At 44.0% G+C, this 15,206-nt stretch overlaps 1 protein-coding gene across 3 annotated transcripts in view; it reads right to left on the bottom strand.

Moving 5' to 3' along the window:
* Positions 1-15,206, bottom strand: part of OPCML (opioid binding protein/cell adhesion molecule like) — a 430,273-nt gene that overhangs the window by 27,237 nt on the left and 387,830 nt on the right. For all 3 annotated transcript variants that reach the window (XM_048513179.1, XM_048513180.1, XM_048513176.1), the window contains exon 4: positions 5,901-6,035. In XM_048513179.1, the coding sequence (XP_048369136.1) occupies positions 5,901-6,035 (135 nt within the window). The remainder of the gene's footprint in view (positions 1-5,900; positions 6,036-15,206) is intronic.

A 15,206-nucleotide genomic window follows, 5' to 3' on the forward strand; every position in this document is an offset into this window, starting at 1 on the left:
GCCCGTGCGGAGTGGGCCTCAGTCCCACCTACTTCACAAAGTGTCTGTTCTGGGGTGAAAAAGGGAAAGGAGTTTGTAAGCTGCCTTGAGTCTCCTTATGGGAGAGAAAGTGTGTGTGAAGCGGGGTGGGGGGGGTGGGGGGGTATAAATCGAAACTCTTCTTTCTGTGTTATTTGGAGTTTTGGTCCTTTTTCCAGTATTAGGAGAAGATGACAGCATTTAATTCTTAAGTATCTTTTTGATATGCCATGATATGTCATCACCCCATAGATCCCCTGTGCTTACACAGGGGACTAAATTTACCTTTTTTAATCTTTGGGGAAAAAATCTGCATAATTCCACAAGAAAGGCTTAGGGAGAAATATTTCTTGAGAAATAGGTCTAGAAATAATTTTCCAATATTTTCAGAGTGATTCTGAACTGATTGCTGAATGCCAGTCAATGTATGGGTGTTTGTGTGAGTGTGTGAGTTTTGTTTTGTTTTGCAACTGGTCTAGCAAAAAAGGGGTTTTTTTTCCAATGGCAAGGATTCCCTGTTTTGCACTGATTGCAGCAGCATATGCAGAGGTATTAGCAATGAAACATCCATATGGGGTTTTCTGCACTAATTTCTCCCTACACTGTCATTTTGTCATTCCCCCTGCCACACTACTCAAAGACTGTTTAAAAAATTGGTATAGCTCCACAGCAGTTACTGATTCTTTAAAAGCTCTTTTGATGTGGCAGTAGCCAATAGGGATGGCCCCTTTTCTAGTATTTTTTGGGTTTTGCTTTAAAATACTTGAATTTTTTGGGGGAAAGCTGATATCCCATATTGCTTTTTTTTTGTTATCCAGATTTTCTTTTTAAAGCTAAACTCAAAAAACAAAAATCTAGCTGACCCCTGAATTCAGCTGTGTAGGGCTGCCTTGCTGCTTGCAAAGCTGAAATCAGGGTGGGAGGGTTGCCTGATGGGATTGGGAATCCTGCCCCCCCCCCCACTGCCCTCAGGAGTGGTGCTGGCCACCTAGCTGCTTGTGAAGCCAGAGCCAAATCGCCTGGGTTTCTTTTTGGGCCATTTGGCTTTACTGAATGGCCAGCCTAATAGCCATGAAGGGCACAAACTGGCAGAAACCTCCAAAAATGTGACCTGTCTTGTTGAGACAGCATGCTAACACATCTGCATCATGTTCTTTCTAAAAAATATTGCAGCAAAGCTTGCTGGGTATAAAGTGTAAAAGACTGGGAAGGAAATGACAAATCGCCCTGTAAACATAGTCTGCCTAATAAATGTCCTGAAGTTATGTTACCTCATGGGTCAATCATGCACAGGGTGTTTATCTAACTTTTAAAACAGGTTTACTATGGGATGGGAAAAACTTGGGAAGTAAACGACATCTGGCGGATACTCTCAAAAGTGGCACTTCTTTTTGAAAGCAAGAGTACGCAGCCTAGGCAGCTATCATACTGTCAGTTGTTTCTGGTTTATCTTTAGCTTTTCCAAAAGTATCTTTGTTGTGCATTTTGATCATTATGGGTTGCAATTATACAGTCTTGAATGGTGGCAATTAAATCTTCCATTTCTGCTTTATGTTGCCCTGCTTTTAGCCACTAATGAGACTGCATCCACATTTCTGTAGGTCTGCGTATTTCCCCTGCTGGGCTGTGCATGTTTGGGTTTCCATTCTTCCTTGCTAAGATTTAAAGGGGCAAAATTTTGGTCCACTTTATATTACATGTCCTGAATTTTAATAAAATTATTAAAATTTATGATCCTTCTAACTAGTCTTTGCTTCTGCAATGCTATTCTGGAAGCACAAGCAATTGGGCTCTTTACCAGTTCTGAGGAATGCTCAACAGGCCTCAAGTTTTCTGTAGATTTAACAACATAGTAATTAAGGCTATTGAAAACATACAATAATATGTCATCTTTTTGACACCCTAAAGGCGTCATTTCTCCCATGGTGAAAAGTGTAAGGATGGCAATTCTGCCTGGTTCTCTCCCAGCCAGCTGGCCTTGACGGAATGCCTCCAGCCGGGCGACGGGCCAGATTCGGCAGCAACAACCTTGGTGGACGGCTTATCTTGCTGTCCAGGATGAGCATTCCGTTCTCATGAGATGGACCCAGATGGCCCAGGGAGGGGGGAGGACTCGGGTACGTTATAACCTGTAGTTTGGGCGGGAGGTCTCATTCCTGTCATAATGTAAGGAATTCCAAAGAGCAGAAATAAAAGGCTTTTGAACATAAGTTTTTAAAGTGTGCCCCTGTTCAGAAAATGTTTGTGCATTTTTCAAGCATTCTTCAAAATGGTTCAAGCACAGGCCACAGTGCCAGTCCGAGGTATCATGTCACCCCAACCAAGGTTTAGCCATGCCATTTCTCATGTTGCCACTGGCTATAAGTGAACCACTTCTATGGGTTGAGTGCTACAGGTGCCACCAAGTACTTGTGTGAGTGGTTTGGTCCACCCTGATAGAAGAAGAGAAGAGTCTGGATTTATACCCTGCCTCTCTCTCTTGTAAGGAGACTCAAGGCAGCTTATAGACTCCTTTCCCTTCCTCTCACCAAAACAGATACCTTCTGTGGTAGGTGGGGCTGAGAGAGCTTTGAGCCCTGTGACTAGCCCAAGGTTACCCAGCAGGAATGTAGGAGTGGGGAACAAATCTAAGAGTCCGCTGCTCATGAGGAGGAATGAGGAATCAAACTGAGTTCTCCAGATTAGAGTCCACCTGTTCTTAACCACTACACCATGCTGGTGTACACTTCACACAGGGTATACACAGGCCTCTGTTGCCTATAAACTCTCTCGAGCCAAGGATGGAAGGACTCAGTGGAGTTCAGATGGCAACACCACAGCTGTTCCACTCAACATACTCTAGAGGGCTTGTTACATGATTACTAACTCCAGGAAGTCCACATCACTGTCTTACCTGCAGAAAAGAAATTATGACAGATTTTATTCTCTTTTCAAGCCATTCTCTGTTTAACCCTTTTTATTTTCCTGGGCACCCCAACATATGCTCTCCCTTTGCGATCCACTTTTAACATGATGGAATGTCATTCTTTAAATAATCTTGTGCTTGCCTTGTTTCCTACTTTCTTTCCTCCTCACCCTTTTGCCCTTTTTCTTGGATGTCTGGGGCAGTCCGGTTGTTTTCATTTTTGTAACCCACCTTGAAGCTCAGTGTGAAAGAAGAGCCGCTAATGGAATTAATCAATTAATTAGTGCCATCCTCTCTCAGGTGATCCTCGGGGTTTTTTGGGACCAGCATTTGAAGAATGGATGTTTGGCTTCATGTTGGTCGAAAGGGGTGAGCTGAAATCCAGACCTCTGATTTCACTGAAAAGTCTGGAATTCTCCTACAAAAATTCTTTTTAAACAGCTCAGAGATCAAATGTGCTCAACCTCGCTCTGAATTTCCAAGAGGCTTTTATGGACATGCCTGTTTTTTAAGTGCTCAAAGAGTCCGGGCTCCATGCCTCGCCAGCAGGTGAGCCGATTGTCCAGCAGCGCAACAAAATCTATGTTCTTTCTCATATAATTTTATCCATTAAAAATTGTATCAGTTTCTTCCCCAAGGCAAGGATATCTTAATGTGCTGTGTGTAAGGTTAACCATCAGAAATATGTTCTCGAGGAAAATTGCTCCTCGGGGGTTGCGGAAAGCTGTTACCAGTTATACCCCAACTATAAATAGACTTTCTGAAGAGATTGTGATTGAAATAGCTGTTTTTTTGTGTGTATACATCTCATCATTATATTGTATCCACTATATAAATATAAGAGTCTAATATGCCATTATATGACTGTAAAGCACTTCAGGTTTCATGTGACGTTTCACAGATTTCCCATTCAACCAGCAGCCCTCCTGGTTCCTGAGAATCTCCCAAATTCTCAGGTCCCTTCCACGCGGACCAATAAATATGGGTATAGGACACTAAAAAAACCATTGGGGGGGGGGACTTTGCATAGATCCTGCCCCCAAAATGAGTCTGCCCCATGTTATTTCCTCCAAGCCAGGTTTTTTGAAAATCGCTAAACAAGCAATCCTTTTTAAAAATTCTGGGTTGCAGCTGCTTGTGAGTGAATGGCCAGGCAGAAGACACATTGTATTATTGAAGGCTTTCACAGCCGGAATCACTGGGGTGCTGTATGGTTTCCGGGCTGTATGGCGGTGTTCTAGCAGCATTCTCTCCTGATGTTCCTCTGCATCTGTGACTGGGATATAAATCCTTTGAAGATGCCAGCTACAGATGCAGGTGAAACGTCAGGAGAGAACACGGCCTTACAGCCCGGAAACCACACAGAACCCCAGAAGACACGTTATGGAAGTAGGTGTGGGTAGCATGGTGACCAAGTTTGCGGATGATACCAAATTATGCATTGTGGTGAGAACCGCAAAGGATTGCGAAGTGCTCCAAGCAGTTCAATGTAGCAAAATCTAAAGTGATGCACATAGAGGCAAAAAATCCAAACTTCACGTACACGCTACAGGGGTCAGTGCTATCAGTCACAGACCAGGAAAGGGATTTGGGCGTCTTAGTTGATAGTTCCATGGGAATGTCAACTCAGTGCATGGCAGCTGTGAAAAAGGCAAACTCTATGCTGGGGATAATTAGGAAAGGAATTGATAATAAAACTGCAAAGATTGTCATGCCTTTATATAAAGCTGTGGTGCGACTGCACTTGGAGTACTGTGTTCAGTTCTGGTCACCACATCTCAAAAAGGATATTGAGGAGATAGAAAAAGTGCAGAGAAGGGCAACAAGGATGATTGAGGGATTGGAACACTTTCCTTATGAGGAGAGGCTGCAGCGTTTGGGACTCTTTAGTTTGGAGAGGAGACGTCTGAGGGGGGATATGATTGAAGTCTATAAAACTATGCATGGGGTAGAAAATTTTGACAGAGAGACATTTTTCTCTCTTTCTCACAATACTAGAACCAGGGGGCATTCATTGAAAATGCTGGGGGGGGGGGGAGAATAAGGACTAATAAAAGGAAACACTTCACGCAACTTGTGATTGGTGTTTGGAATATGCTGCCACAGGAGGTGGTGATGGCCAATAACCTGGATAGCTTTAAAAAGGGCTTGGATAGATTAATGGAGGAGAAGTAGATCTATGGCTAGCAATCTTGATCCTCCTTGATCTGAGATTGCAAATGCCTTAACAGACCAGGTGCTCAGGAGCAACAGCCGCAGAAGGCCATTGCTTTCACATCCTGCATGTGAGCTCCCAAAGGCACCTGGTGGGCCACTGCGAGTAGCAGAGAGCTGGACTAGACAGACTCTGGTCTGATCCAGGTGGCTTGTTCTTATGTTCTTATTATTTGCCTCCCTTTTCCTTTAAAAAAAACATTTTTGTGGTTTGCACCTGCATAGCTACGAAGGTGCAGATGGTCATATCGTGGCTTTGGCATGGCTTTCATAGCTACTCTTGGGTGGGAAGTAAAAAAAAAAGAAGTGTCTCTGTGCGAAGGTGCAACAGCAACCCGGATTGTTTTCGTGGACTCCAATCACTGCCTGCATGGATGCTTGTGAGTGCAAAAACAGGAAAACAGGTTCCTTTATCCTGACTGCAACCTGTTATACATTTGCTGTGCAGAAGGGGTCTCAGGAACACTTTTGGGGAGGTGCAGAGAACTATAAGAGATAGGGCTGGTGGGAAAGATCCATTTCCTCTTTATTCAGTGTCTGCCAGTATTTCGGCAACAAAATGTAACTTGGGGTTGAGTCATGGTTAAGAGGCACAACTAGGAACTCCCTGACCTGAATGTCAGGCAAGCTGAGCTATTCCAGGACCATCACAATTTGAAGTGGGGTAATACCGCCGACCCCAGATTTCTAGGAAATAATATATAAATGCAGAATGTTACTAAGGAATGGATGGTGGTGATGGTGGTGGTGGTTCCATACTTACAGTTTACAATAACCTTTACCCTCCGAATATCTGGTACCGCGACCTCATTGGCAGCGCTGCACTCATACTCTCCGGATTGGTACCTGGTGATCCCTGTGATCTCCAAGTATTCATCTTCACTTAGAAACTCCCGTCCTACAGGGAAAAGGAGTAAACAGGATAAAAACGCCTGCATCCCGCCACATGTCATCTCCTATAATTAAAACTACGCTCTTCAACACAGCGATTCCCATACAAGCCCATCTCTAAGTGACAGAAGGGAAAAAAATAACTCAAAGGGCAAAGCCAATAATATGCAATAGTAATTTAAAAGCACACAAATACATTCTGCGGATCTTCTTCAGTGGAATCGGCAAAGGCCCACAGAGCCAGACAGCAAATCCTAGCCAAAAATTAATTAAAGATACATCACTTAAAGTGCTGCTTATCCCCACATAATAATACGTTCATGATAATCTTAAAAGACAATTTTAAAGGCTTGCGCAAAACAATTTTGCGGGATTCCTCTTGTTATAATTTTGTCAGGAACAGAGTTTTTAATTTTTTGCAGCTTCCTAGGAAAAGGATCTTTTGGGGTTATCACAAATGTATTATTACAAAGGCGTATGTTGTATTTTTGCTGGTGCAACTCATGTCAGTGTACTTAATAATTTGTTGGGTTTATTGTCTATGTAAGTAAACAATTCTGCTGAAGAAGATCTGGAGAAAGCACTGGGAATTTTTTACTAAAACTATTAGATATTCATCTCGTTCTTCCACCTCAGGTAGTGTACCTGGTTCTTCCTTTCTCATTTTAGCCTCAAAACAACCTTGTGAGGTTGGTTGGTCAAATGAGAACCACTAGCACAAAGTCACCCCATGAATTACACGGCTGAGTGTGGAATTTGAACTCCTGTCTATTCTCACTGCACGTTATTGGCTTTGCCATCGATACTCTTTTTTTGCTGGTGTTCAGCACCCTGCCCCCATTTGGAGGGGCATGGATATCATCCAAGAGGGCCTTTTTGATGCAAATTTGAGACACTTTTAGGTGTTCTCATAAGCAATGTTTGCCCCCAACTCAGAATCGAGGACTGTAAGTTGATTAAATAATTTCTGGTTAAACATCTGGTTTTCAATGCATGAATTAATTGATTGAATCGATTTGCATATTTACAAAACCGCAATAGGTGCCTTTTTGAGATTATGAAGGAAGTATGAAATATACATGCCAGTTTAATCAACAAAAGCTTATATGCTGTTAAAAAGAAAAAAACCTACCTTTTATTTTTTTAAAAAAATTGCATGCTACAATAAAATACTAGAACAACCTTAAATATAAACAACATGCCTCTGAAGATGCCAGCCACAGATGCAGGCGAAACGTCAGGAACAAGATCTACCAGACCACGGCCATACAGCCTGGAAAGCCCACCACAACCAACACGTTTTTAATTTTCTGAATAACTGATTTAGATTGTTACTATTGGTTAAACCCAGTTAATCAACTCCAGTTCAAGTTGATTAATCTATGGTTGTAATAGCAATGCCTTCTTTCTGACAAAGCAAGAATTTATCCACCTGCCCGCCCGCCCGCCCGTCTGTCTATCTATCCATCCATCCTAAAGGAGTTGAAATCCAGCCCTGAGGTTTTGGGAAAGCCGACTTAACTGTATTTTATATTTTCAGAGCAATATCGGAATATGTTTAAGGGACATTTGTACTCTTGTGAAGGGCAAATCATACACTGGGAGCTCACAATGGCTGAACAGCAGAGACTAAGATCCTCCAATTGTGCTTTCTTTTCATGGCTGCTAAAGAGGCCACAATAGAATCACATAAAAACCCTGCGGCCTCTCTGATTGTGGCAGCATTGCTTGACAGGCACTTTGTGGTTTTCAAACAGGAGGAAAAACTCAGAAGCAAGCACAGCAGCCTTCCCCGTCCTTTCACAGAAAGGCCCCCATGGTGAGCCTTAAATGCCACCCACTGTCCCACCTGTATTATACCGGTGTTGCAAACTGGCCAACACACCTTCCTCCTGTGGCCCACACCCTAGTGAATGTCCACAGACTTGTGGCCACATTGCAGAATCATTTGTCTATAATGAACAACAGTCAACATGTTTTCAGTCTGACCTGAAGTTTCCGCAACAGCCGCTGTTTGGCAGGGCAAAAGCCCTTGACATTAACATATTGGAAATAGCCCTTCAACTCTTGTTGGTACAGAATGCCACAGCTAGGTGAAATGTCCATGCATATTATACCCATTCTGTGGTCACTATCTATCAGCTGCTGGATTCAATTCAAGGAACTGGTTGTCACACACACTAAGCCCTTCATGACACTGGAGTATCATATCTATAGCATCACCACTCTTAGAAACATAGAATCATAGAGTTGAAAGAGACCCCAAGGGCCATCAAGTCCAACCCCCTGCCATGCAGGAACACACAATCAAAGCACTCCCAACATATCTTCCTCCAGTCTCTGTTTCAAAACCTCCAAAGGAGACTCCACCATTCTCCGAGGCAGTGAATTCCACTGTTGAACAGCCCTAACAGTCAGAAAGTTCTTCCTAACGTTTAGGTGGAATCTCTTTTCCTGCACCTCAAATCCATTACTTCATGTCCTAGTCTCTGAGGCAGCAGAAAACAAGTTTGCTCCCTCTTCGACATGGCATCCCTTCAAATATTTAAACCTAGCTATCATGTCCCCCTTTGCTTCTCCAGAGTCCAGACTAAACATCTCCAGCTCCCTAAGTCTCTCTTCAAAGGGCATGGATTCCAGACCTTTTACCATTTTGATTGTCCTCCTTTGGACACTTTACAGCTTCTCAATATCCTTCTTAAACTGTGGTGTCCAGAACTGAACAGAGTACTCTAGGTGAGGTCTAACCAATGCAGATTAGAGTGGTACAAATACTTCCCTCAATCTAGACACTATGCTCTCATTAATACATCTCACATGCTCTTTCTATGCTCCGACATTGGAGCAGGCCTTTCTGTGGGTGTCACCTTAAAAATGGGCAAGATCAGCAATTCCTGTACATGGAAAAGAGTGCCATAGGCAAGCAATGAAAACCCTTCTGCTCCCCCAGCCTGGCTGGGTCCAGCGTTAAACTGCACATGGCAACTTCAAAGTCCATATGGATTTTGGAGGCAGAGCCCTTATTTCAACCAGCCCCAGCGTTCAAAATGGCTCTACTTCCTATGTCCACATGGACTTTGGAGGCAGAGCCTGCAGTTTGAACCTGGATCTGGCAAGGCTGAGCCCAGTGTTGAATTGTGGGCTCAGCCTGGCTGGGTCCAACTTTATACTGCAGGCTCTGCCTCTGAAATCTACCTGACTTCAAAGGTGGAGCTCTGGGGTTGGGTTCCAACTCTATGACTGTATGATTCACATAAAGAATGTCTGCTTTCTGAAGTTCTTTAACTGCAGATTCTGGGGATGCAGATTTGGGGGATTTTCTGGGCTGTGTGGCTGTGGTCTGGTAGTTTCAACTAAAACTGCCAGACCATGGCCACAGAGCCTGAAAAACCCATTACAGCCACTTAATTCTAGCTGTGAAAGCCTTTGACAGTACATTAGGAACAAACCCAGAATTGCTGGAGTGTGGCGGGGAGGGGGCGTGTCCATGTAGAAATGGCAACTGCACTGTTCAGATCATGTAAAAACCTTGTTTTTTGCTCTCAGGCATCACCACACATTCCTTGCCGCTTTGGAAAATGCCAACCATTTTGAGGCTGTTTGGAAATTATCGCATTAAGTGCAAAGGACTCTTCCTCTGCCTCGGAGGGGGAAAAAAGCAGCAGCAAAGAGATTATAAACGCCGGATGGGAGGTGCAGGGAAGAGGAGCCAGATGCACAAGGGTAAAGATGGAAAAATAATTCGAGTCGGGGAAATATGAAGAGGATGAATGCCAAGCTCACTTTGCTAGCGAGCCTTCCTGGTAATGATCCAATAATCCCGGGGTCATTACGGACCTGGCCTATCCTCCAGTTGATCTCTATAAAAGATAATTGGAAGTGTAGGAAAATAGATTCGATGAGCCAAAGACAGAAATACATAAATAACAGAGGTGATTTCTTTTCGGTGCAGAAGGGGCCTTGGGAAGAGATAAGCCCAGCTCACTACATTTGCAAGATAAGGATCTACAGGGAAACAAATGGGCACTTTCAGAAGGCGGCTGCATGACAGACACAACACCATCAATCATGGGATGCCGGAATCTGGAGCATGGATCAGCTGCAGCCGCGGATCCATTGGTGTCATCTGAGTGGACAGTGCAGGCTGCGTGGCTGCATTTTGGTAAAGAAGGGATGCTCTTGGATCTTTGACGAGGGAGGCTGAACACATGAAGCTGCCATATATACTGAATCCGACCACTGGTCCACTAATGTCAGTATTGTCTACTCAGACTGGCAGCAGCTATCAGACTGAGGTCTTTCGTATCACCTACTGCCTGGCCCTTTTAACTGGAGATGTTGGGGGTTGAACAGTTGAACCTGGGACCATCTGCATGCCAAACAAATGTCACTGAGCAACAGCCCCTTTTCTTAAAAGCAGGGCTTTGCAAAAGATTCACAAGACATTCCCCTTGTCATCTTGACATCGAACCACTTTTATCTTCCCACAGCATTCTTCCTACCTTTCACTTGAGGACAAACCTCAGAAATTCTCTTTGACATTTTTTTTAAACTTTAAGTGAAATGAGGGACGGGTAGAAAACCATTCAAAAGTTTCCACAAAGCATTCCTTTGGTGTTTCACCTGATAAGGCATTTCCTGTGTTTACTTTGAATTTTACTTTAGACAGAAACTTTGGTGGCATCTGCAAATGGGATACTCCTTTCCCCGATCTTACCCTACCTTGCTCCAGAACCTTGGAATCTAGAACCACAAAAATCTAGTTATGAGACTGACAGCTCTCACCACTGAAGCTATTCCCAGTAAATGCTGCTTCATGCTTTAACAGCTTGCCCTCTGCCTACATCACCTATGTCTGTTCCAACAGAGACCCTCGAGTTTTTTGGGAACACCGTGTGAATGAGTTTTAGTTCTCCACTCATAATCAAACTGGGCTGCCCTGTTCTAGATCTGCCCACGTTGTGAGCTGGAGCACATCAGAGGCTCATAAAACCTCCCATGTTAGCTCCAAAATAGAAGCCTTATGACTCACATGTGTCAGGCACTGACTGACCAAGAAGTTCCTCAAATTAGCAGGCTTGCTCAACACTGTTTAGCTAACCATAAAGGGGCAATTAAATATCCTTAGTAAGTTTCACAACCACCTGTTAGTTTGAAAGGAGATTTCAAATATACATCATGCTCTAGTGCTGACAGAAAATACTCATGAGGGATCAGAGTGAGACCTTTAAAAGCTAAACTACATGTTACGTGGGTCTAACCTGTGGTTGCCATTGCCATTTTAGAGAAAAAACTAACTGTTCAAAAAGCGACTTGATGGCTCCCTAACCCCACCCATTCCTTTTCAAATGCTGAAGCGGGGGCGGGGGGGGCTGATTCAGCACTTGACAAGGCCCAGGAAGTGGTTAAAATAATCTGGGGCCACTACAATGTGGCAACTTTAAACAGTTGCATTTTGCTATCAAATGGTGTCTGCAAGTGCGGGTTGGATCCATGGCCACCATAACATGTAGTCTGGCATGAAGTGATTGATAAGACATTCTATTGTAAGGTTCTTTATGGTGCTTTCAAACACAAAGATCTAGAATGGTTCCCAATCTGGGGTACGTGTGCCCCTCAGGATACACACCAGAGCATTTGAAGAAGAAGAGTTTGGATTTGTACCCCACCTTTCTCTCCTATAAGGAGACTCAATGTGGCTTACAAGCTCCTTTCCCTTCCTCTCCCCACAACAGACACCTTGTGAAGTAGGTGGGGCTGAGAGAGTTCCGAAGAACCGTAAGTAGCCCAAGATCACCCAGCAGGAATGTAGGAATGGGGAAACACATCTGGTTCCCCAGATAAGCCTATGCCACTCAGATTAATTTCTTAATGCTCTTAAGCACTATACTATGCTGGATCAAAGTGTTCTTATGAAGTAGCATCAATCCAAACCCTATTTGACTGTTCATCTGTTTGGATGAGAAATGTCAAAAGCAGAAAAATCAAAGGGAAAGAGAACAAATTTGAGGGTATATGAAAATTTTTTATAATGGGTTGACTAATATGGGAGCACAACTTTAGGGAAGTTGATTGCCAAGGGGTACATGAGTGAAAAAAGATTGGGAATCACTTTTCTAGAGTAAGAAACAAGAGCGAGAAAATTTAGAATTGTGTGTGAAAGTGGGGTGTGCACATGTGCAGCGTGTATGCATGTGATGGTACTACTGAGGCCGTTCATGCGGGCATCTTCACTGCATGTTGAGCTGCACAGCCCCACACACCATCTTACTTCTACATGCCAGGTCTTCCAGCCAGGCCTCTTATTTACTATGTATCCACAGTGACAGGAAGTGCTTCCCTAGCTGCTCCAGTTCTAAGGAATGGGCCACCAGAGTATGTGTGGAAAGTCTTTGTGGTCTTTCTTTCACAAGGTCTGCAAAAAACAGAGTTGTTTTTAAAAATCTTGTTTTGATTCCTGACTTTTTAAAAGGAATTTAGAATGTTCACATTGTTTGGATAGGGACTGTAATTTCACGATTAAAGTGCGGAATAGGATTTTTACTCGTTTTGATCAGATTTTCTGTAACTTCGGACAGCACACTTTTTAAAAATAAAATGCTATCGAGTGATAACTTGCACACGTGAATGACTCCCTGCAGATCAAAGTGTTCTTATGAAGTAGCATCAATCCAAACCCTATTTGACTGTTCATCTGTTCGGATGAGAAATGTCAAAAGCAGAAAAATCAAAGGGAAAGAGACCAAATTGTGCAGAGACCAGCAGGTCCCTCCTGGCTTCTAAGAGGAAGACGCAGGCCACCTTCTTCCAGTTAATGAAGAGCTGGGCAGAGTAAGTTAGCACTCTCATCTTCCTCAAGAAGAGCAGAGTAAGATACGGAGCAGCAGACTTAAAAGTGTGATAAACCCACAGTTTAATTTTGCTTTAATTAATACAAGCAATTGGATAGTGCTGAAGTCATTCCAGTTCTGAGAAAATACCCTGGGGGTCACCATCCTACTGACTCACAGAATGATGAAAACTTGGTTCTCTGCTCCACTTGGGCTGCTGGTAGGGATGACAAGGTGGGGGATTTCCTGCCCCCAGCTCCCACTTCCCACCAGCAGGAGATGGAAAAATATAACAAGTAGGCACAGCAGTGTAGCATCACTTCTGGGAAAATGTGGACGTGACACCAGTCTAATTTAGGAATTGCTGACAACTCTGCAGCCCCTTTCGCACGGCAAATGTAAAGTGGGTTGCAGGTGGGATAAATGAACCGGTCATAGCCCTGGGTTGTTTGCATGGCTGGGCGTCGTCCCGTGGTCAGTGAGTGCATTGGCTGGGGTGTGTGCCTTCACACAGAGGCGCTTTTTTTTCATTCACCTCCCTTCACTGCATAGCTATGAAGCCTGGCAGGAATGAACCTTCACAAACATGCTGCCATCCCTGTACCCCTCTGTAGCTATGCAGCTGAGGGGCAAGGACTGAAAAAAAAGGGAAGCACAGCCAAGTAACACACTTCCCAGGGCAGCCGGTCACTCAGCTGTGGCTGCAATCTGTGTTAAAACAAAAGAAAGATAGTGAGGTTCTTGAAAAACCCGGGTTGGGAGGGGGGGACGCAGAGCGGACTCGTGTTAGGAGCGGAATCTGTACGAAGTTCCCCCCAACCGTGTTTAGCCTGTGTTTACTGGCCTATGCAGAAGGACCCTACTATAGAGCAGATGTCAGTGCCAATAGTGTCCCCACCCCACCTCCAGATTCCCACCACTGCATGGGATGGGAGAGGTTGGGCAGGTATTGGTTGCTTCCATTCTTACAACACCCAGAGAATGATCAGGGACAAAAAGTAAGGCTCCAAGACATGCATCTCCAACTGGCCTCTTAGAACTGCAGTGGCAGGAGGGCGGGGGGAGCGGAACTAAAGAAAAGCACCTACACCAGCCCCACCTACACCACAAAGTGTCTGTTGTGGGGAGAGGAAGGGAAAGGAGTTTGTAAGCCACTTTGAGACTCTTTATGGTTTAGAAAAGCAACCAATGGACTCTAATCTGGAGAACTGGGTTTGATTCTCCACTCCTCCACAAGAGGAGCGGACTCTTATCTGGAGAACCAGGTTTGCTTCCCTGCTCCTCCACATAAAGCCCACTGGGTGGTTTGGGATGGTCACAGTTCTCTCAGAACTCTCTCAGCCCCACCTACACCACAAAGTGTCTGTTGTGGGGAGAGGAAGGGAAAGGAGTTTGTAAGCCACTTTGAGACTCCTTATGGTTTAGAAAAGCAGGGTATAAATCCAAACTCTTCTTCTTCTTTGCTGATATGCTAAATTCCTACATGTAGGAGCTGGTTTTCTTCTGTTCAGTTTTAAAGTGTGAAGGAGCATTCAGAGGTGACCTGCTCTCTGCTCCTCTGGTCTATCACCAATGCAAATGCAACAGTCCTGAAATCTCAGCCTCTCCACATGTTATCTGCAATTGTAAATGGACTCTTGTCTGCCATCATGGATACTGAGAAGGTAACAAACATTCAGCAAAAGCACCCAAATGTGATATGGGCTAGAACAGTGATGTTTATGAAACCACTGCAGCACAACAGATTAATCACATCCATGTGACCTTTCTGTCCAGGCACATTGTTTTGAAGAACAGAGCCAACTATTTTGCAATCACAGAATCAAATCAGAAAGATAGAGGAAAAGGGATTGCTCAGAGGGGTGAAATTCTGGATAAACATGCTCAGTGTCAATGCTGAAGCAGAAGATCAGTATGTTTATCTATTTTATTAAATTTAGATCCCACTGTTTCCTATCAGGTTGAGCTGAGGGCGGTATACATACATATGTAAAAACATTAAGCATGCAGAAATACACAAACTGGCATTACTATCTTATCTTAAAACCCACAGATGGTGAATAGCAGCAACTTAATCCAATGGTGAACATCCTCCCCACCTTGACACAGTCCCTTATTAAGAACTGTCGGCGCATGGGGAAAAATTAGGAAAAGGGGAGCAACGCAGAATCTAGTCTCACCAACACAGTTCTGATCTATCGCAGTTGCATAGGATTGCATCACTGGTGGTTAGTAGTTGGGAGGCCAGCAGATGGAACTGGACAGGTAGATGACCTCATCTAAAAGCCTGGTGGGACATCTCTGTCTTACAAGCTTTCCAGAACTGTCTAAGTTAGCGTCTAGGACTG

The sequence above is a fragment of the Sphaerodactylus townsendi genome, linkage group LG12 (genome assembly GCF_021028975.2).
Source record: "Sphaerodactylus townsendi isolate TG3544 linkage group LG12, MPM_Stown_v2.3, whole genome shotgun sequence".
Lineage (NCBI taxonomy): Eukaryota > Metazoa > Chordata > Lepidosauria > Squamata > Sphaerodactylidae > Sphaerodactylus > Sphaerodactylus townsendi.